Source organism: Dreissena polymorpha, chromosome 1 (genome assembly GCF_020536995.1).
Source record: "Dreissena polymorpha isolate Duluth1 chromosome 1, UMN_Dpol_1.0, whole genome shotgun sequence".
NCBI classification, from domain to species: Eukaryota; Metazoa; Mollusca; class Bivalvia; order Myida; family Dreissenidae; genus Dreissena; species Dreissena polymorpha.
The window spans coordinates 148,695,096-148,719,740 of NC_068355.1; the positions used below are offsets into that span (position 1 = coordinate 148,695,096).

At 36.6% G+C, this 24,645-nt stretch overlaps 1 protein-coding gene across 1 annotated transcript in view; it reads left to right on the forward strand.

Annotated features, from left to right (window-relative positions):
• Window positions 1-24,645, forward strand: part of LOC127855627 (dnaJ homolog subfamily C member 24-like) — a 50,592-nt gene continuing 25,947 nt past the window's right edge. The window contains exons 1-2 of the mRNA XM_052391377.1: window positions 1-27; window positions 3,239-3,312. Of these exons, the coding sequence (XP_052247337.1) occupies window positions 3,310-3,312 (3 nt within the window). The 5' untranslated portion in view covers window positions 1-27; window positions 3,239-3,309. The remainder of the gene's footprint in view (window positions 28-3,238; window positions 3,313-24,645) is intronic.

The following is a 24,645-nucleotide window of genomic DNA, read 5'->3' on the forward strand; positions in this document are numbered from 1 at the left end:
ACATTCGGGGCAAAGAGGATTCCAAAGGTACGTAAATATTCATAATATCGACTTTTCAGACAGCCTTTAAGTATCAACATCGTGCATACTGTAATCTAAGTTCAAGAAATATGATATATTTCTTTAAGGACTTACTCGCAGTCTGTTCAGGTTTTATGCTGTTTGCTGCTCATCAGTATCTGAGGGTTGGAAATGAAGCCTTTAAAACTTGTATCTAGTAAGAAAGATCTTTAATTATCCCCACGCTTTTTGAAAAGCGTGGGGATATTGTGGTTATCTCCGGCGTCTGTTCGTCTGTCCGTCCTGGACTCTATCTCCTCCTACACTATAAGCACTAGAACCTTGAAACTTACACACATGGTAGCTATGAGCATATGTGCGACCCTGCACTATTTGGAATTTTGATCTGACCCCTGGGTCAAAAGTTATGGGGGTGAGGGTGGGGCCGGGTCAGAGATTTTTACTCATTTTTTTAGGTTATTTTACTATAATTTCTTCATTTCTACACCGATTGTCTTCAAATTGATACTGAACCTCTCTTAATATGACAATACGGTCAATCTCAACTATGCATGGCCCATTACCAACCCTGGGGCGCCCCGCCCACATTGGCCACACCCACCCAAAATTGCCTTTTACTATAATTTCCTCATATCTACAATGATTCACTTCGATTTTATACTGAACCTCTTTTATGACAATACGGTCAATCTCAACTATGCATGGCCCCATAACCAACCCTGGGGCGCCCCGCCCACATAGGCCACGCCCACCCAAAATTGCCTTTTACTATAATTTCTTCATTTCTACACAGATTTACTTCAAATTGATACTGTTCCTCTCTTATGACAAGTTAATCTCAACTGTGGACTCGTGATGTCAGAAACTCCCAAGCTTGAGAGTCTTCCAGGGCATGTGAGCCCAGTCCATTAATTTCTAAAGGGCCTGGTTGATTGCCTAACTGGATGATGGTCACAGGCCTGTTGCTGTACCCCCCTCAGTCTGACCTTGATGCAGTCCACAGAAGGAGAATGGTGCAGAGCATAGATAACAGAAAGCACTCATCTTGTCAGCTGATGTCTTGATGATCTGTAAATAATGTCGTAGAAATAAAAATCAAATAAATTTTAGAAAAAAATATTATAACATCATTTATGTTGTCATTACATTCATTTTAATAGGAATGTTTATAAGTATTATGATATCAAAATCTGCTAGTTACATATGTTGTTCAATTAATAGTATTGTGCAACTTTTCAATAAGTACATAAAATATTACAGTTAATGATTTTGATTCTTTAATTACTGTGTGATTGTTGTTTTAAAATTTAATTAGTTAATAATTTGTTTGTATGCCCCCCTTCGAAGAAGAGGGGGTATATTGTTTTGCTCATGTTGGTTTGTCTGTCTGTCCGTCCGTATGTCCGTCCACCAGATGGTTTCCGGATGATAACTCAAGAACGCTTAGGCCTAAAATCATAAAACTTTATAGGTACATTGATCATGACTCGCCGATGACCCCTATAGATTTTGAGGTCACTAGGTCAAAGGTCAAGGTCATGGTGACCCGAAAAAGTAAAATGGTTTTCGGATGATAACTCAAAAACGCTTACGCCTAGGATCATGAAACTTCATAGGTACATTGATCATGACTCGCAGATGACCCCTATTGATTTTAAGGTCACTAGGTCAAAGTCACGGTGACCTGAAATAGTAAAATGGTTTCCAGATGATAACTCAAGAATGCTAACGCCTAGGATCATGAAACTTCATAGGTACATTGATCATGACTCGCAGATGACCCCTATTGATTTTTAGTTCACTAGGTCAAAGGTCAAGGTGACTCAACTTAGAAAAATGGTTTCCGGATGATAACTCAAGAACGCTTACACCTAGGATAATGAAACTTCATAGGTACATTGATCATGACTCGCAGATGACCCCTATTGACTTTCAGGTCACTAGGTCAAAGGTCAAGGTCACGGTGACTCGGACACAGTAAAATGGTTTCCGGATGATAACTTAAGAAAGCGTACGCCTAGGATCATGAAACTTCATAGGTACATTGATCTTGACTCGCAGATGACCCCTTTTGATTTTCAGGTCACTAGGTGAAAGGTCAAGGTCACGGTGACTCGACACCGGAAAATTGTTTCTGGATGATGTCTCAAGAATACTCATAGGCCTAGGATCATGAAACTTCATAGGTACATTGATCATGACTGGCAGATGACCCCTATTGATTTTCAGGTCACTAGGTCAAAGGTCAAGGTCACAGTGACAAAAAACGTATTCACACGATGGCTTATTTGGCTATAGAGAAATCTTGTGAATGTTGTCATTAGGAGGTGGCCGGCGGTCAATTTGACCGTCTCAAATGTTATTTAGGCCGGCTAAAATTCTGAAAAAAAATGAAAAAAATGTCTGAAACGGAAGTAACCGATATATGTTAACAGCTTTCTCATTGGTCGTATCTATATAATTGTCCAATAGCGGAGCGGGTAACGAGAGTGTATGACTTTGATGCAAGGTCACAAACTGTGACACAGTCAACAGGTCACTGTCCAAAAAAAAGAAACATAGACAACTATTTATTTTGTGTTTCGATTAAGAACGATAGTTCGCTGTTGAAGTTATTTTGTTTCAGTTTTGTTAACGTATATCATTTACTGGCACCTCCGGATAAATGCACTTTCCTGTTACATTTCGTTTTTTTTCCCTAATGACAACGCTGTCAACACTCTAGAAGTCACCATGAAATTTGGTTAGAACATTTGTTTTCTAGATACGAGAGTTGAGTTCAAAAATGGTTCCGGTCCTTTGAAAGCATGGCTTCCAGGGGGCAGGCAGTATTCCTTGTATTTATATAGTAAAAGGCTTGTGAACACTCTAGAAGTCAAATTTTTTGCCCAATCATCATGAAACTTGATGAAAACATTGGTTTTATTTATATCTCAGATAAGTTCAAAAATGGTCCCGATCGGTCTAAAAACATGGCCCGTCTTTGTCCGTCGTCTGTCCATCCACATTTGATTTGTAAACACTCTAGCATTCACATTTCTCAAGCATTGTGTATCAGAGTTGCTGAGAAGCTATATGGCCACAAGATCTCAGTCAAGTTTGATAATGAGCAAATTCGCATAATAAATGCCAGAATTATTGCCCTTAGATTGTCAAAATTTTCATGATATTATACAAAATCCTTTTAAACACTCTAGAGGTCACAATTTTGTTTCAGATTTAACTAGAAATGGCGCAGCAGAGGCCGACACGTATCCCCACGCCGCATGTTTGATCAAGGGGCGCCCCATGGTTGGTAATGGGTCCATGCATAGTTGAGATTGACCGTATTGTCATAAGAAAAGTTCAGTATCAATTAGAAGTGAATCGGTGTAGAAATGAAGAAATTATAGTAAAAGACAATTTTGGGTGGGTGTGGCCTATTTTGGGCGGAGCGCCCCAGGGTTGGTAAAGGGGCCATACATAGTTGAGATTGACCGCACTGTCATAAGAGATGTTCAGTATCAATTTGAAGTAAATCGGTGTAGAAATGAAGAAATTATAGTAAAAGGCAATTTTGGGTGGGCGTGGCCTATGTGGGCGGGGCGCCCGCGGGTTGGTAATGGCGCCATGCATAATTGAGATTGACCGTATTGTCATAAAAGAGGTTCAGTATCAATTTGAAGTGAATCGGTGTAGAAATGAAGAAATTATAGTAAAAGGCAATTTTGGGTGGGCGTGGCCAACGTGGGTGAGGCGCCCCAGAGTTGGTAATGGGGCCATGCATAGTTGAGATTAACTGTATTGTCATTAGAGAGGTTCAGTATCAATTTGAAGTGAATCAGTGTAGAAATGAAGAAATTATAGTAAATGGCAATTTTGGGTGGGCGTGGCCTATGTGGGCGGGATGCCCTAGGGTTGGTAATGGGGCCATGCATAGCTGAGATTGACCGTATTGTCATAAGAGAGGTTCAGTATCAATTTGAAGTGAATCGGTGTAGAAATGAAGAAATTATAGTAAAAGGCAATTTTGGGTGGGCGTGGCCTATGTGGCCGGGGCGCCCCAGGGTTGGTAATGGGGCCATGCATCGTTGAGATTGACCTTATTGTCATAAGAGAGGCTCAGTATCATTTTGAAGTAAATCGGTGCAGAAATGAAGAAGTTAATGTAAAATAACATAAAAAAATGAGTGAAAATCTCTGACCCTGCCCAGCCCCAACCCCCATAACTTTTGACCCAGGGGTCAGATAAAAATTCCGTCACTGTCACCGTCGCACATATGCTCATAGCTACCATGTATGTAAGTTTCAAGGTTCTAGTGCTAATAGTGTAGGAGGACAGACGCACATCAATTCAATATCTCACTTTTTCTCCGAAAAACGTGGAGATAATGAATCTTTGTCTTAATATTAATATTTTATTTGTGTAAGCAAAGTTTGATGTTTGGTCATGGGGGGTCAAAATATAGGTCACCATGTCAAATCTTACAAAAACCTCATAAACACTCCATACGCCAGAGTTTTGGTTCAATAATGATGAAACTTGACCAGGATGTTTGTCTGGACAATATCTAGGTCAATTTTGATGTTTGGTAATGTGGGGACAAAATCTGGGTCTTGGGGTATTATCTTACAAAAACCTTGTCAACACACTATAGGCCATAGTTTTGATCCAATAATCATGATACTTGAACGTTGTAAACACATGTAGAATTAGCATTATGTAAATGTTTGCATGCAAAAAACCCATGCAAATGGACAGTACTCAACAGGGTTCGACATTAACTTTTTATACAGCCAGACCATCGGACCAGCTCCTCTTAAAATGTACTAGCCCGACTCTGATGTCTACTAGAACATAAATGACATAGCAAATAAACACAATTGTGTCGTGTAACTGTTTAATCAGGTTTTATCAGTAAATAATTAGTGAACACAAGAAAGTTTTTTTGATGCACAGAGTAAAAAATAAAATAAAACTATTTAACAACATAAATTGTTTGTTATAATTTCACTGTTCAGTGTTTTTTTTCATTCAAAATCGGGTCCGGTGACCGGACCCATTCCCAATGAAAAAGAGTATATATTTTTCCCAAATGGGAGCTAAAAATTCCCAATGGAACCAATATTGTTGATCAATATTTTGTTCACATCCCATCCATATAAGATCAACCTCAGTAAATATAATACTGGACACACTTGTATCCTCAATTTTGAAACATTTGTAAGCAAAACAACAACAACACTAATTTCCCAATTTTAGTCAAAACGCTGCGAATTTTCCCAATCCAAAGGGACCCGGCCCCATTCCCAAAATGGTGAAAAAAAACACTGCTGTTTATCAACAGTTAAACAAATGATGTTGTCTGTACAGCAGGTGACATTTATTCAACGTCATCAAATTCTGGCCTCCTTGACCGCTGTGCTCCATGCAACCACAGCTCCAAGGCCCTTTTTCCATCATAATCTGTATCAGTTTTGCCGTCAGATTCTTCTTTATTAACTTATTTGTCGGACGAAAATCTAATTTTGAACAAAGCCATTCTTTAAATTACATTCTCTTGTCTGCTACGCCAAAATGTTTACATTGATAAACCGGTTTTCGATAGAAGTCGTAAAAACATGATGTAAAGTTTTAAGACACTGCAGAAAATCATTAATATTCATGACAACTTGACCAATGGAAACAAGCAATTTCTGCGGAAAGCTTTCCTTTGCGTCTAAAAATAGCGATGAATCATGTGAATGCTCTGAGTTTATTTATATAAGCTAGTTTTGTTCTGATGTAAATAACGGATACGAGAGTTATTTGACACATGAAGAGAAAAAGGTTTTCGGTTAGTTATAGTTATATGAATCAGTACAGATTTTTTATGTACGACCAGTCGGACAAGCTAGCCCACGGTTTTACTAGCCCGATCACCGATCTTACTAGACAATGTCTGTCGGACGTGCCTTAGTGTCGAACCCTGCTCAATCAGAATTAATCATATGCTCACACTGCAAAAGTAAACAGAAGAGAACCAATCTAATATGCTCTAGGGTACTGAATTTTTAACTAAGCAATGAACAAGGCCTTGTAAAAAAGGTGAGCGAACTAGGGCCATCTTGGCCCCTCTTGTTTATATTTTGCATTGACATTGACTGCACTATTACAATTGTAAACACAACTGCAGGTTTCCTTAATGCCTTTTCTTAAAAGCTTTTAAGTCTGACCCGCAAACACATTGTGTTAATATTGTTGTTTACTCTTTGAAGCCTTGTCCTCATAATAAAAATGCATGTATTTTCATAAAAATTGCACCAGCCAGGTTAAATTCTATAGAAAACTGTTTTCTTCAAAACAGACATAGCACATGTTTTGTTTCCAAAAGAGGTTAATAGTAGTAGTAAGATGACTGTTAAATTCTGCGAGATTATCACTTCACAAATTAAGGCCAGAGTTTTATGTCCCTCACTATAGTAGTGGGGGACATATTGTTTTTGCCCTGTCTGTTGGTTTGTTTGCGCCAACTTTAACATTTTGCAATAATTTTTGCTATATTGAAGATAGCAACTTCATATTTGGCATGCATGTGTATCTCTTGAAGCTGCACATTTTGAGTGGTGAAAGGTCAAGGTGAAGGTCATCCTTCAAGGTCAGAGGTCAAATACATGTGGCCAAAATCGCTCATTTTATGAATACTTTTGCAATATTGAAGATAGCAACTTGATATTTGGCATGCATGTGTATCACATGGAGCTGCACATTTTGAGTGGTGAAATGTCAAGGTCAAGGTCATTCTTCAAGGTCAGAGGTCAAATATATGTGGCCCAAATCGCTTATTTTATAAATACTTTTGCAATATTGAAGATAGCAACTTGATATTTGGCATGCATGTGTATCTCATGGAGCTGCACATTTTGAGTGGTGAAAGGTCAAGGTCAAGGTCATCCTTCAAGGTCAGAGGTCAAATATATGTGGCCCAAATCGCTTATTTTATAAATACTTTTGCAATATTGAAGATAGCAACTTGATATTTGGCATGCATGTGCATCTCATGGAGCTGCACATTTTGAGTGGTAAAAGGTCAAGGTCATCCTTCAAGGTCAGAGGTCAAATATATGTGGCCCAAATCGCTTATTTTATGAATACTTTTGCAATATTGAAGATAGCAACTTGATATTTGGCATGCATGTGTATCTCATGGAGCTGCACATTTTGAGTGGTGAAAGGTCAAGGTCAAGGTCATCCTTCACAAGGTCAAGGTCATCCTTCAAGGTCAAACGTCATATAGGGGGACATTGTGTTTCACAAACACATCTTGTTTTATCTTCTGTTTAACGGGAGGGCCGTATCCAATTTTCCGAAAAGTGAAATAAAAAATAAAATGGAATTTTTTTTTATTTTTTTTTCCTCCGTATCCAACAAAAAGAGTTCTTCTAAAAAAAGTTAATAGTGTATTTTAGCCTTGGCTGTTTTACAAAACAATGCTGTTTTTACAAAACAAATAACTTTGAAAACACCCCGAAGTCTAAACATTTTATCGGCGAAAAAGTATGTCCGAATATAGTACACATCCGAAAAATAGGTTGGTGTTTCATCATGTTTTTTGTTTATTGGATGAAATTCATTTCGCCCTAATTTTCAAGTAAATCCATAAACAAACAATACCTGTAAAGCAACCTCCCATTTAAATTCCAGCAAACACAATTCATTTCCTCACACCCGATAAAAATAAATACAAATAATCCAATAAAGTTAAATCTCCGATAGTTTTCACACATTGCATCCTCTATGGAGCTTATGTATTAATGCTGTATCTGACAGTACTGCATGCTGCCGGTAACGTAGTATTGATCAATGCCTTTTGGCAATTTGCCACCTGCTGAGGTGTTTCAAGTTTTCAGTTTTAACTCCCAGAAATCCGCACCAATATCAAAGACCTTTGATGTCTACCGACATCATTGACAGCTTGCTTTTTGAGGGATTGGTTTAATTGACGTCATTTGGTAACACTGTTGTGATTGTCAAAGACTTGTGTATGTAAATGTTTTTATTGTTGTTTCTACTGGAATTTGAGTATAGGGTAATTATAATGTTTTATTTAGAAGACAAAATAAATATTAAATATGTATGTATAATACCAAAATACCCCCCCCCCCAAAAAAAAATATATATATATAATAAACACTTTTTTTTATTTGTGGGGTGGATGTTGTTTTCTTCATACTTGATTGTTGATTTAATTAACTATAAAGAGAATTGAATAAGCAGGATTCATAATGCACATCTTGTATTCAGTAATTTAAAAGGGTAAACACTAATGCAAATAATTACAAGATAAAACAAAAAAACAACAAGACTTCTCCTTATTTCTCCTGACTTCTCCCTAAAAAATGCCAGTCAAGACATAAGTCACTTCTCCCTAAAATTTGACCGTAGGCAGACGGATGTAAAACTGTTAATTAGCTGTAATTGTTCTTACTATTAGCTGACCTGAGCAGGAATGCTCATGGTATGCTGTTGTGATCGACACCATCTGCTTTTTCAACAGTTTGTGTCCTCAAAAGTTTGCTTAAACATTTAACTTCTTTTCATGTTTTTAAACTTTTTTGAGCCCCTCACACTTTATACTGACTGGACACTGTCTGGCAATACCAGGCAAGTTTACAGGTAGTTATTTTTACTGTTTTTAGTAACTTCCAAAAATAAAAATAAAATAATTTTATTATGCTTTATTTTTATTTATTTTTCCTATGAAACTTTTTTGAGTTTTTATTTTTATTTATTTCCCACCTACTCAAACTTTCCAAAAAAAATCCCGTTAAACAGAAAATAATAAAACTCTGGCCTAATGATATTTAGACTATAACCGCTATATTATGTGAGGAAAAAGTCATTTAGAGTTGTTTTAAGAAAGTAATTGGTAAAAAGTATGCTACATAGCTATAAATATTGCCCATCTACCTTATTATTGCTGCCTATTTTAGTCAGTTCTGCATTAAAAAGCACTGTGATGGAGTTTTTATGGTGACTGTTAATCAACTGTCAAATCCTGCGGAAACTTTGATGGAGGGCTTTGCCATAAATGTATGTCGTGCAAAGTCAGAAAATATCAAAAGCAACATTTTCATTTATGGTAGCCAGGAATATGCCTAGACACTTGGTTGTTTTGATAAGATATGAAAAATCTATGACCATGTGCATATACAGAGCTCCAGAAAACATGCGTTCTTTAGTACATAGGTATTTAATTGAAAAAAACAACAACAATTGAGAAAAAAAATTATTGCATCAATGATAGCATTGAAAAAAGAAAAAGTTATCAATATTTGATTATTTCCATAATTTCATTTAAGTATATGTAAAATAATCAAATATATACCAGATTCTTTAAAATATGACATTTTTTAATAATCTTGTTTAAATATTTGTTTATTTTACATGTACTTTATGGTAACGATGTACTCATAATGAGCTTTTGTGATCGCCTATTGTCCGTTGTACGTCATGCGGCGTCAACATCTGCCTTCTTAATACTCAAGAGGCCACATTTGTTGTCGGATCTTCATGAAATTTGGTCAGACAAAATGACGTCGAACACAGATGAATCAAACTTAAATTTGTATGCCCCCTTCAAAGAAGAGGGGGTATATTGTTTTGCTCATGTCGGTCGGTCCATCGGTCCGTCCGCCAGATGGTTTCCGGATGATTACTCAAGAACGCTTACGCCTAGGATCATGAAACTTCATAGGTACATTGATCATGACTCACAGATGACCCTATTTTGATTTTGAGGTCACTAGGTCAAAGGTCAAGGTCACGGTGACCGAATTAGTGAAATGGTTTCCGGATGATAACTCAAGAACGCTTATGCCTAGGATCATGAAACTTCATAGGTACATTGATCATGACTCGCAGATGACCCCTATTGATTTTCAGGTCACTAGGTCGAAGGTCAAGGTCACGGTGACCCGAAATAGTAAAATGGTTTCCGGATGATAACTCAAGAATGCTTATGCCTAGGATCATGAAACTTCATAGGTACATTGATCATGACTCGCAGATGACCCCTATTGATTTTCAGGTCATTAGGTCAAAGGTCAAGGTCACGGTGATCCAAAATAGTGAAATGGTTTCTGGATGATAACTCAAGAACGCTTATGCCTAGGATCATGAAACTTCATAGGAACATTGATCATGACTCGCAGATGACCTCTATTGATTTTCAGGTCATTAGGTCAAAGGTCAAGGTCATTTAAAAAAAAAAGTTATGAGCTATTTTCATCACCTTGGCGTCGGCGTCTGGTTAAGTTTTGTGTTTAGGTCCACTTTTCTCATAAAGTATCAAAGCTATTGCATTCAAACTTGGTACACTTACTAACTATCACAAGGGGACTGGGCAGGCAAAGTTCGATAACTCTGGCGTGCATTTTGACAGAATTATTTGCCCTTTTTATACTTTGAAAATTGAAAATTTGGTTAAGAAAAAAGTATACTTTTGCGATAGGGAATATAGCCGAATTTCGGCTACAAAATCGGGCCAAAAAAAAACCCTGCCTAGGATCATGAAACTTCATAGGTACATTGATCATGACTGGCAGATGACCCCTATTGATTTTCAGGTCACTAGGTCAAAGGTCAAGGTCACAGTGACTCAAAACAGTAAAATGGTTTCCGGATGATAACTCAAGAATCATGACTTGCAGAATCTGATGACTCCTATTGATTTTTTACTATATAGCCTGGCATCATGCATAGATTAGTGTACAAGTAGTACTGCTTTGTTATTTGTTAAAAATTATATGTTAAATGGGTGGATTTGGTCAGCTGTATCGGGAGGAGGAGGCTGAATATGTCCCGAAATTAGTCAGTGAAAACCAAGATTTGGTCAGGGAAAAGTCAGTGAAAAGTCAGGGAATTTTAATTCATCAGGTTGGTGGCAACCCTGATAAACTTCATAGCAACTTCATATTTGGCTTACTGGGGGGCATTGTGTTTCTCAAAGAAATCTTGTTAATATTCATATTCACTTTTCAAGATGTTAATACAGCCTGAATGGTTTTTAGCTCTACTGGCTGAAGGCCTGAAGAGCTAATGCCATGGCGTGGTTTCCGTCGTCCGTGCGTGCGTGCGACTTTTTCTTGTTTACGCAATAAAGACCACAGTTTTCATCAGATTCTTTTCAAACTTGTTCAGTGTCTTTATATTAATGAGGACTCGAACTCTATTGAAAATGGGTTACATCAGAGTAAAAAGTCCAGAATTATCTCCCCTTGAATTTGAGAAAATTGTGAAATAAGGCTTGTTTAGGCAATAAAGTCCACAGTTTTCATCCAATCATTTCCCAACTTGCACAGTGTCTTTATCTAAATGATGAGTCAAATCGTATTGAAAATGAGCAATATCGGAGTTATAAGTCCAGAATTATCTCCCCTTAAATTTGAGAAAAAATTAAAATCTTTAACATTTTGCCATAACTTTTGCAATATTGAAGATAGCAACTTCATATTTAGCATGCATGTGTACCTCATGGAGCTGCACATTTTGAGTGGTGAAAGGTCAAGGTCAAGGTCATCCTTCAAGGTCAAAGGTCAACAACAAAAAATTCAAAGCGGCGCAGAAGGGGGCATAGTGTTTCCAACAAACACATTTCTTGTTTGTTTACATATTAAGTTCTATCCTTTTGAAACTTCAACGGATGTTTTATATCATCAAGGGCCAGAACAACATTGAGAGTGAAGAAAATTTGTCCAACTTATTGTTGAAAAGGAGCCATTTGAAGTTTAAATTTTACGTTTCTTCGTGTTTCTGCGATAAATTTCCCATTATGGGTCTCTTTATTCAAAACTTACTCAGATTGTTCATACTATCAAGGGCTTGAGCCCTATTGATTCCAGCCAGTAGAGCGATTCAGGCCATCATGGGCCTCTTGTTTAGCTTCACAGGCCAAAGTCCAGCGGGGCTTATGCATGACTTAAAGAATCCACTCGACCGCTCCGCATATGCGAGTGAAGTTGACGGTCGGGCGAGTAAAGTTTGTTAAATACTAAACCGACCGGGCGAGTGCTGTTTTTCAAGTTGAGAAATATAAATTCATTTCCAGAACTCCTGCCACATCGATACAGATTGCGAACAATTTTTTGAATGAACAAAAAATAGAAGGGATGGGATTCGAATACAAAAATGATATTCAAATATTCATTTTCCCTTATTCGAATATATTCAAATATTCGATTTTAGACATAAAATGAAAATGTCCGAATTTACGCCCGTCCGGAGTAAAGTACTGTTCCTCATTGCCACACATTACACTTTCAATTGTTTTGTATATGCATCAGTGGAAAATGAGATAGACTTATCATTTTTGAGATCGATACATGATTATTTTTCTTTTTATATTCGCTTAATACATTTAGTTTCATAACATTTATTTATTTCACATGTTGCCGGTAAACATTACCCTAATTCTGATTTATTTCAATATCATTTTTGGATTACTTCCCTTATATTACATTTGTTCTTTTGGTTTCGCATTTTTTTCAGTACGGACTCCAGAACCACGACGATGTCAAAACTTGGATAGAACTTTAATAATATATAAATTATATTCCTCATTTGTTCTTTAAAAAAAACACAAACAAAAACCTTAGTGCACAAGTTGTTTTTCATTAAACAAAGATAACGTAGCAACAACATACTGGTACACATTCAGACAACATGCATATACAAACCAGTTTTCAAGTTTCGTAATTATTATGTACATGCAGTGAGCATTCACAAAACAGTTAATCGCTATAAAACATATTTACATATATTTCGTATCTTCAACAATAAACAATTCATTCATCTACACTTCATCCTCGTCAACGTCACAGACATTCACACGATTTTTGTTCAGAAACACGATGGCATCCACAATGCAACTTGAGAGTCTGTTTCTCAACTTACTGAGCAGTAAGCCGGTTGAACTAAACACCCTTTCCGATGGCACTGACGTCGCGGGCACCGAGAGTGCACGTCGGGCTACCACTGCCACCTTTGGGAATCGTGCCACGTTCTCCCACCACCACTGCAGAGGATCCATGCCAACGGACTTCTCGTTTACAAAGCACTGAAGCTCATCCTCCAGCGTACTCTCCTGTGAGCCAAAGTCCAGGAAGTCCAACTTCCAGCGTTTTGATGGGGTCTCAATGTCACCGTTGTTTATTGTGAACCTAAGGGGCAAATCGTCCATGCGCGACTCCAACGTATCCTGAGTAATTTTCCGTTGTTTGGACGAGAAGAAAGCCAGTTTCTTATACGCAGGTCCAATAGGGCACCCAATGCAGCCGTTGACCTTGCTGCTTCTTCCGATTCTGGCTGGAAGCAATGGACCAAATCATCACGAATCGCCTTTTTCACTCGATGAGCGATGGAACTGTCCGTTGAGCAAGATACAAGGCTCTTGGTGACTAATCCACAAACAATCGGATATATTTCCCACGCGTGACTCTCTGTACTCATGTATGCTGTCGTATCCGCTAACGGCTTTAGAATAACACACAACTCTTTAATAATGTCCCAATCCGACTCCCTCAAGTTGAGTGCGGCGTCTTGCTTCTTTTTTAACTTTGGATCCAGCATGATGTCAGTAAGAACGCGCTGCTGCTCTACCAGGCTTTCCATCATCAGATAGTTTGAGTTCCACCGGGTAGGGACATCCTGGATAAGAGTGTGTTGAGGGACGTTCATCGTCTTCTGTCTAACACCCAGTTCTGCCGTCAGCATTGTGGAATGCTTGAAGGCAACCGTAGACACTGAAGGCAATTCCATCGCAGGCTTCAATGTCAGTTGTAGAGTATGGGTGAAACAACCCAGATCACCCCAATCCTCACACAAACTTGCAGCACACTCGATGTTTCTCGCATTGTCATGCACACACGTGTCCACTTTACTGCCCAAACCAAATTCGGTCAAGCAGTCCTTAAGGCAATGAGCAAGGTTCTCCCCTGTGTGACGTTCAGGCATGGCACGTGTGATGAGGACGTTTGACTTGAGGTCCCATGCGTCGGTCATATGCTGTTCAGTGACGGTGCTGAAACTCTCGGTAGAGTTGGAGGTCCAGGTATCCGTAGTGATAGACACGGATGGAACGCTTTCTAATTGTGAGATCAGCGCCTCAGGCTCCACGTCATAGCGTCGCTGGATACGAGACCTCACAGTTTTCCTACAGGGCACTGTGTAGTCGGGGGCTACGATGCTCATTAAGTTTTTGAATCCTTCGCCCTCCACTATACTAAGAGGAACATAATCAGAGACGATCATGTCGGCTATCGCCTGGGTGATTCTCTCGCTCTTCAGTGGCGCAGTGAAAAAAGACGTTACCGCAGACTGCTTTTTCGGCGTTTCATCTGTGAAATTGACAAAAACAATGAATATACGAAACACACAATATAATTTTAATTAAAGACAGGCTGTATGTCTCTTTAAGCTGGGTAAAACTTATCATTCTCCTTATAAAAGACATAGCGTTATTTATTTTTGTCTTTTGAAGGAACATTTATGCACACATAATCTTCCTCACTCCGTCTGTATCCCCTGGTGGTAAAAAATCTCTATGCTAGTGGAAAGGCAATTCGTAAATTATATAATATTTATATTTGTTTGTTGATCATCAAAATTTTGAAAAGTGTATAGCTATATTCAAGTGATAGATGATCCGCAAAACAAAATAGTGTCTTTGTGTCGTATGAACGAATCTGCACTAAAACTAGATTTAGATTCACATCGTAAATCGAATCATTTCTGTCGTCAGTTGTCAAAACGTTTTGTATGATGATTCTGCATGAACAAATATAAGTGTATATGAAGTGAAAACATAAAAAAATAAACGATTGTGATAAACACCTATAAACTGTAAGATACCCATTATATCACTTTAATCAGTCAGAAAAATAATTATAAAGCTTACCCTTTTTTCCCGCAGACGGATGCTGACCATCGAGATGGTTCAGCAAATTTGACGTTGTGGATTTGTACACGAACTCCTGCTTACACAAATTGCACGTTGCCTTCAACTTATCACTTGATCGCGTAAAATAATTCCAAACACGAGAGGGAGGCATTATGAATTTCTTTAACTTAATAGTTGTTAGAATAGAAATTGTAAACGTGTCTTGAAAATATTGCGAGTTTGAATGAATGATCTCGACCGTATATTAATTTATTATTGTTACAAAACAAATGTAATTGGTTAATATTTTAGCAACTACATTCTGATAAGATGAATGTAAATAACACTAAAATTGATTCGTCATTTGAAGGTAACGATAGTCGGGCTGTCTTAATTGCGAGACACCGAACTGTAAATAACACGTCAATTTTCTTCGACAATAGATTAAACGCGGTGTATTAACACCCGTGCAAACTGCCAGATAAAATCAATAAAGACACTACCCCTCTCATGATACCCTCCAGTATGCCAATTATCATCTTGTTAATTGATGGCAGCTGTTATGCAAACAAAGACGGATGCACTAAAGAAGTCTGCACTGAACAAAAAATATACATTAAAAAAAAAAATTTGCATAACTTTTTTTATTAAAAAACATAAAAATCGAATATTCGAATATGAATTTTGGATTCGAATATTCGGCCGATTTTTCGAATATTCGAGTATTCGGTCCCATCCCAAAAAAAATAGGTTTCGTACACAAAGAAACTGCACTTAACATACACTAATGGCATTTAGAGTGACTTCCCTTTATCCATTACGTTGTATAGCATGCGCTTAACGACTCAGATGTAAGCACGTTTTAAAATAATAGTTAAAGGATTCTTGTACCAACATTTACAGCGATAAAGTGCGAAATGTTCCGCATGACTTTGCAAAAAATATCAGGAACCGCAAACTACACATTCTAATCCAACTCCGTAGATGCTTATTTCTATTTTAACATGTTTTCGCGACCACCGCAAATGAGCTAGTATTGCGATGGATAATTAAGCAATCATAATTAACAATATTCGCAGGGCAAGTAGGTTGTCAGGCCTACTCACCCTGCAGGGCGTGTGGCTCTGGAAAAATTCTTCAATGCCTGGCTTATGTCATGGTCCTGTGTCAGTCGTGCGTGCGTTAACTTTTCCTTTAAACATCTTCTCCTAAACTACTGGTCCAATTCTGATGAAATTTCTAAGGAATGTTTCTGGGGTGAACCTCTTTCAAATTTGTTCAAATTTTGCCCCTGGGGTCAAATTTGACCCTGCCCCGGGGGTCTCAAAATTGAAAATTTGCTTATATAAGGCCTATTTTGTGAAAACGTTCAAAATCTTATCGTCCATAACCATTGGGCCTAGGGCTAGCAAATTTGGTATGTAGAGACATCTAATAGTCCTCTACCAAATTTGCTCAAATTATGCCCCTGGGGTCAAATTTGACCCTGCCCTGGGGGCCACAAAATTGAACATATGCATATATAGGGTCTATTTTGTGAAAACTTTACAAATCTCTTGTCCATAACCATTGGGCCTAGGGCTACCAAATTTGGTATCTAGTGCCATCTTATAGTCCTCTACCAAGTTTGTTCAAATTATGCCCCTGGGGTCAAGTTTGACCCTGCCCCGAGGGTCACAAAATTGAACATATGCTTATATAAGGCCTTTTTTGTGAAAACTTTAAAAATCTTTTTGTCCATAACCGTATTGCATAGGGCTACCAAATTTGGTATGTAGTGACATGTAATAGTTCTCTTCTTAGTTTGTTTAAATTATGCCCCTGGGGTCAAATTTGAAACTGCCCCGGGGGTCACAAAATTGAATATATGCTTATAAAGTGCTTATTTTATGAAAACTTTAAAAAATTTCTTGTCCATATCCATTGGGCCTAGGGCTACCAAATTTGGTATGTAGTGACATCTTATAGTCCTCTACCAAGTTTGTTCAAATTATGCCCCTGGAGTCAAGTTTGACCCTGCCCACGGGTCACAAAATTGAACATATGCTTATAAAAGGCCTATTTTTTGAAAACTTTAAAAATCTTTCTGTCCATAACTGTATGGCATAGGGCTTCCAAATTTGGTATGTAGTGACATGTAATAGTTCTCTTCTTAGTTTGTTCAAATTATGCCCCTGGGGTCAAATTTGAAACTGCCCCGGGGGTCACAAAATTGAATATATGCTTATAAAGGGCTTATTTTGTGAAAACTTTAAAAATCTTCTTGTCCATAACCATTGGGCTTAGGGTTATAAAATTTGGTATGTAGTGACATCTTATAGTCCTCTACCAAGTTTGTTCAAATTATGCCCCTGGGGTCAAGTTTGACCCTGCCCCGACGGTCACAAAATTGAACATATGCTTATATAAGGCCTTTTTTGTGAAAACTTTAAAAATCTTCTGTCCATAACCATATGGCATAGGGCTACCAAATTTGGTATGTAGTGACATGTAATAGTTCTCTTCTTAGTTTGTTCAAATTATGCCCCTGGGGTTAAATTTGAAACTGCCCCGGGGGTCACAAAATTGAATATATGCTTATAAAGGGCTTATTTTGTAAAAACTTAAAAAAAAAAAATTGTCCATAACCATTGTGCTTAGGGCTACCAAATTTGGTATGTAGTGACATCTTATAGTCCTCTACCAAGTTTCTTTAAATTATGCCCCTGGGGTCAAGTTTGACTCTGCCCCGAGGGTCACAAAATTGAACATATGCTTATGTTAGGCCTTTTTTGTGAAAAACTTTAAAAATCTTTTTGTCCATAACCGTATGGCATAGGGCTACCAAATTTGGTATGCAGTGACCTGTTATAGTTCTCTTCTTAGTTTGTTCAAATTATGTCCCTGGGGTCAAATTTAGAACTGCCCCGGGGGTCACAAAATTGAATATATGGTTATAAAGTGCTTATTTTGTGAAAACTTTAAAAATCTTTTTGTCCATAACCATACGGCTTAAGGCTACCAAATTTGGTATGTAGTGACATCTGATAGTCCTCTACCAAGTTTGTTCAAATTATGCCCTTGGGGTCAAGTTTGCCCCTGCCCCGAGGGTCACACATATGCTTATATAAGGCCTATTGTGGGAAAACTTTAAAAATCTTTTGTCCATAACCGTATTGTGAAAGCGCTACCAAATTTGGTATGTAGTGACATGTAATAGTTCTCTTCTTAGTCTGTTCAAATTATGCCCATGGGGTCAAATTTTAAACTGCCCCGGGGGTCACAAAATTGAATATATGCTTATAAAGGGCTTATTTTGTGAAAACTTTAAAAATCTTTTTGACCATTACCATTGGGCCTAGGGCTACCAAATTTGGTATGTAGTGACATCTTATAGTCCTCTACCAAGTTTGTTCAAATTTATAATGCCCCTGGGGTCAAATTTGACCCTGCCCTGGGGGTCACAAAATTGAACATACGCTTATATGGAGCCTATTTTGTGAAAACTTTAAAAATCTTCTGTCCATAAACATTGAGCCTAGGGCTACCAAATTTGGTATGTAGTGACATCTTATAGTTCTCTACCAAGTTTGTTTAAATTATGCCCCTGGGGTCAAATTTCACCCTGCCCTGGGGGCCACACAATCAATTATATGCTTATGTAGTGTCTATTTTGTGAAGACTTTAAAAATCTCTTGTCCTTAATTATAAGGCATAGGGCTACCAAATTTGGTATGTAGTGACAACTAATAGTACTCTACCAAGTTTGTTCAAATGATGCCCCTTGGGTCAAATTTGACCCTGCCTGGGGGGTCACAAAACTGAACATACCCTTTTATGAGGCCTACTTTAAAAATCTGCTTGTCCATAACCATTGGGCCTAGGGCTACCAAATTTGGTATGTAGTGACATCTTATAAACCTCTACCAAATTTGTTCAAATTATGCCTCTGTGGTCAACTTTGACCCTGCCCCGGGGGGGTCACAAAATTAAATAAACACTTATAAAGCGCCTATTTTGTGAAATCTTTAAAAATCTTCTTGTCGAAAACGATTCAGACTATGGCTACCAAATTTGGTATGCAGTAACATCTTATAGTCCTCTACCAAGTTTGTTCAAATTCTGCCCTTTGGGTCAAATTTGACCCTGACCTGCAGGTCACAAAATTGAACATTATATATGCTTATATCTTACTTATTTTGTGAAAACTTTTAAAATATTCTTGTTCTCATCTCTAGGACCTAGGGCTACCACATTTTGTATGTAGTGAGATATAGTAGTCCTCTACAAAGTTTGCTCAAATTATGCCCCTGGGGTTAAATTTGACCCAGCCCAGGGGGTCACAAAAGTGTACATTTGCTTAAATAGGGCCTATATTTAAGTATTTGCACATGCCTAGAATATTTGTTTCACAGGGTTTTTTTTGGCCCAATTTTTTTTTTTTTTTTTTTTTTTTTAGAAAGAAGTCTTATGTGTATTTTATCTCAATTGTAATTCAATTACATCTAACAAAGTATTATATGATTTTTTTCTTTTAATCTGAATGATTGTAAAGAGTTATATCAAATTTAGTATTTCCCTAATCAGTGGACTTTTCGTGTGGAAAAAAAGGCTAATGAATTTATTTTCCCAATTTCATGAAAATGCCGATAAAATTCCCAATTCCAAAGCCATGTGCTATCTTCCCAAAAAGTGGAGAAAAAAAACCTGTGTCAGCCTTTTTTTCAGCAGTGGAGCGATACAGGGCCATCATGGCCCTCTTGTCTTTGATAATAAGCATCAATTTTGATCTGTTATGTGCATCATGTGTAGTCATTCAATAGAATTCTGGTTTTGAATCAAGTCCCTGTTATTACTTGCTGTTATAACAATATTGAATATTTTTCCAATGAAATATTTGCATAATGACCTAAACAGATGGGAAAGGACCATCATTTTCAAATTTAATCATAAAAAGATACAACATTCTAATATTCCACATATTTCCATTGCATAACCAAAATCACATTGGCTGCCATCATGAATAAACATGTTTAGCACGAATAATTTATTGAATTGACCACTAGCCAGCTGTCAATCAAACTGACGTAATAATCAATCAGATTTCGTTTATTGTGGCCACATGGTCTGACAAACAAAGACTGTTGGAATAATGGAATAAGAGGTTTATAAAAACACAACTTAGTGGGCGGAGGGATCGCGTATTTGGCGACTGGTCAATTGGTAATTATGCTAAGTTTTCAGATGCAAATATTTGACGGTATACCTTTAGCTTTTTATTTTACTGTATATGCACATTGGAAGCCATTTGTTTGTGACAATACATGTATATTTATAAGAAAAAACATTGACCGCCTTGTGCCCTTTTGTCAAACTAAAAAAATTCTTATCAGGTTGTAGATGATGCAAATTATACATTCAGAAGTATTTTAATTTATCAACACAGTTATAATTTGAATCTCCAATAAATAAGCATCTGATGCAAGTTTCACATGGTTGCATAGTAAAAAACTTGGCCGCCAGGGGGGGTCATTTTCCTTATATTTATTTAGTAAAAAAAGCTTGTGAACACTCTAGAAGTCACATTTTTTGCCTAATCATCAATTTATTTTTTTTAAACATCGATTTTATAAATGCTCGGACGAGTTCGAAAATGGTCATGATGGGTGGAAAAACATGGCCGGCGGGGGGGGGGGGCAGTTTTCTTTATATGTATTGTAACGCCTGCCTTGTAATTGTTTACTTTACTTTGTTTTTATTCTTACAATAATAATTCTTTAAATTGCAATTGTTTATAACTTTTAGATGAATTGATGATAGTTAATAACTTATAAATTCATTAATGATACCGGTAGATCAGGTATATTTTCATTGTATGATAATTCTTAAAGTCACTATAACGCTCAAAATCAACGAAAATTTCGTTAAGTATTTCTTAAAATAAAGTTAACACCTTAACAATCAGTGTTCCTTATAGCAATAGCCAAAATGTCAACGCTAGATGTGGTATGACTACTTAGATTTTTGTAGATACAAAATGCTCGTTTTTATTTATTTGTGGCCACAATTAATTCCGGGTGTGTAGAAATACCGAAATCCCCGTAATTACCGAAATCCACAATAATATTTATTATTTATCAAAATACTGCGGATATTAAGATAGAATATTGCAAAATACAATCTATTCACTGATGAAAAATTGTTTTTATCCATGTTTGGTAGTGAAAAACTAAAATATTAGATAACTATTGGGATTCCGAGTATGAATCCATAGTGCATGTTTTCACAAGCACGCACGATCAGGTACAGAAATCCCCGCTGTAAAGCTCTTCAAGTGTCAAAAAGTCATCTGGGTGGCTTTTTGATATTAGAAAGAAGAGGTACAGACAAAAACTTTACAACAATATTGACAGCGGGGATTTCTGACCCTGATCGTGCTTGTGAAAACATGCACTATGGATTCATACTCGGAATCCCAATAATTATGTATATATTTTAGTTTTTCACTACCAAACATGGATAAAAACAATTTTTCATCAGTGAATAGATTGTATTTTGCAATATTCTATCTTAATATCCGCAGTATTTTGATAAATAATAAATATTATTGGGGATTTCGGGGGATTTCGGTAATTACTGGGATTTCGGTATTTCTACACACCCGGAATTAATTGTGACCACAAATAAATAAAAACAAGCATTTTGTATCAACAAAAATCTAAGTAATCATACCACATCTAGGGTTGAAATTTTGGCTATTGCTATAAGGAACACTGATTGTTAAGGTGTTAACTTTATTTTACGATATACTTAACGAAATTTTCGTTGTTTTTGAGCGTTATAGTGACTTTAAGATATGAAATAAATGCTTTAAACTCTCTGTAAGTGCAGATAGTTTACATCAGTGGTCAGTGATGATCTTTGATCAGTGCTTATCTTTACCTGGATGCTAAGAATAGCACCGCTCTCATTTGATTGGATGTTACCTATGTTACTATGCCTGCTACACTTCAGAATCAGGGGACTGGCACATTGTTGACCTCTCCCATAAGAACTAATCAACCAAAACATCTGGGTATACATGTGAAAGGCTAATGCTAGACCCCCTGGCTCTAAGTTGAAAGAGTTAGTCCACTAATTGACCAGTCGCCAACTCCGCCCACATTTTGTCGATCAGCCAATCAGATCGCGAGTTTTCGCACACCCCTCAGCAACGCTCATCTGGCCGCCATTTTGTCCGACAAACAAAGCGTATCGTACATATGGAATGGACGTAATTTTTAAGGGTTTACACAGATTTTATATCAAATGTATGATCATTACTGTTCGATCATTATTCAAAATTGTAGGTGCTATACATACTTTATAAAAGATTATTATTTTATCTTTATTTCTTGAACATATGAACGAGTAATGAGAAAACAAACACAATAAATAGTGTAACCACACCAGTTGTGTGTTCTATAATACGTGTTATACCGTTTGATGCACAATATTATTAAGCAATTTGGGCAACATAATAATTGCCACACGTGCTTATTAATCTCAGCGTAATTGTCGGTGATTAATAAATGACAGTATGTTGCGTGGATCTCAGAATGAATGAACATTAAGGCATTGTTAGGTACTGTACACAAGAAAAGAAAGATTTAATTACTTAAATGATTTCCAATTATATACTAATTTTCTGTGGATCATAAACAATGGAAATCATTATAAATTGTTAACTTAAATATTGTTTAAACTAAAGTCAAAACAACAAAAAGGTGATTTCAACGAGGCTTAGCTAGCTTAAAGCGACTTCAAGTGTAAAATGTAAGGCTTATAATACAACAATAACAACATTTTTAATACAACATATATTGATACGGGGAGAAATGTGAAAATTGCAATTAACATATAAGGGCCATCTTGCTATAAATAAACAAATGCATAATATGCTAAATGTATTCAATTCGAATGTTCGTGAACAGCACCGTAATACCAATATTTCATTTTTTCGATAGTGAAATGTAGCAGGTTCCCATTAAACATAAATGAAATAAAATGCATATTAGATCTGTTAATGAAACCACGAAATTAGGCCTGTATTATTTTATGGTTACAATCAAAATTTAATGTATATCTAAATTTAAAAAATCGGTGTCTTTTTAAAAATAACACAATAAACAAAGATCTAAACATTTTTAATAAACAAAAAGCCCATCATGATATGGATGTGTCATTTGCATTTAATAAAAATATTTTTAAAATTATATATGAATAGCAACCGGATTCACTGCCAGACGGTTTTAATACAAGTTCAAAATCAATATGAAATAAATGCTCATTTTTACCACTGATTTTTCATCAACTTCCTATAATATGTATAAGAAACGTTTCTGATAGTTAACTCATTTATTTTGATTACGCCATTTCTCTCTAAAGCATTTATGATTGTATTAAAGTTGTACAAAGCAGTTTAGTTTAGTGTTTTTTAAAAAAAGCATGATACATCGTTACAAGTATAGTATTTCACTCACGTAATGCGCTATAATTGGGATCTGCTTGTCGGAGTTTTCTAATCACTAGACCACGTGACTATGTGGGCGGAGCGATCGATAAATTGGCGACTGGTCAATTGAAAGATTGGGGGGGGGGAGTGAATTATTAATCTGCCAGACCTGTTTCATGTAGCAACTGTTAGTTTTATCATGGAGGTGAGTTTAATGTTTTAAGTTGAAATTTCACCAAGTAAAAGTGACTTAGTCTTATTTTTCTCTAAATGAAAATTTTGAATTCATGATTTACTGTGTTTCCCTAATTGGGAATGTTAAGTTAGTGGAGTTAGTTTAGTTCTTTTTAATAAGTGCAATTATTAGTTAAGTGATTACTAAGGCAAAATGAATTAGTATTTTTTTCTCTAAGTGAAAATATTGAGTTAGTGATTAAATAAAGAACAGGACTTAGTGAATTTATGCAACAACAAGTATGTTTTTTTTATAAGTGATGAGTGAACATAGTGAATTTATTAAATGACAAATCTCAGCTACTCATCTTTTAATGAAAGTGACTTAGTGTGTTGTGATTCACGCAAGTTATAAGTGTTGGTTTTTTAAATGCAATTTTATAACCACTCTTCTTAATATGCACAAATAGAAAAGCTTTTGTGTTTCCTTATTTGCATTAACACATCATCCTAGAATTTTGAATCCATGCCGCTAAATGTCTATAAATTGGTATTTTAAGGCAGAAATACCTGTTTGCCCAAAATGACTGCAGAATGTTTTCAATATTGACATAATAATCTATGCATTTTTATGCATTACCTCATTACAATGTACATTTTCTGTATCATGTTTTTCACTGACAAATGCTCAATGATGTTGACATCTCTTCCTTTGTTTTACTTTTTGATGGTATTTTTAGCTAACCTGAGCATAACGTGCTCATGGTGAGCTTTTGTGATCGCTTTTTTCCGTCGTCCGTTGTGCGTCGTGCGTTGTGCGGCGTCAACATTTGCCTTGTTAACTCTCTAGAGGCCACATTTATTGTCCAATCTTCATGAAATTTGGTCAGAAGATTGGTCTTAATGATATCTTGGATGAGTTCGAAAATGGTAACGTTTGCTTGAAAAACATGGCTGCCAAGGGGCGGGGCATTTTTCCTTATATGGCTATATATGGCTATAGTAAAATCTTGTTAACACTCTAGAGGCCACATTTATTGTCTGATATTCATGAAACTTGGTCGGAAGATTCATCCCAAT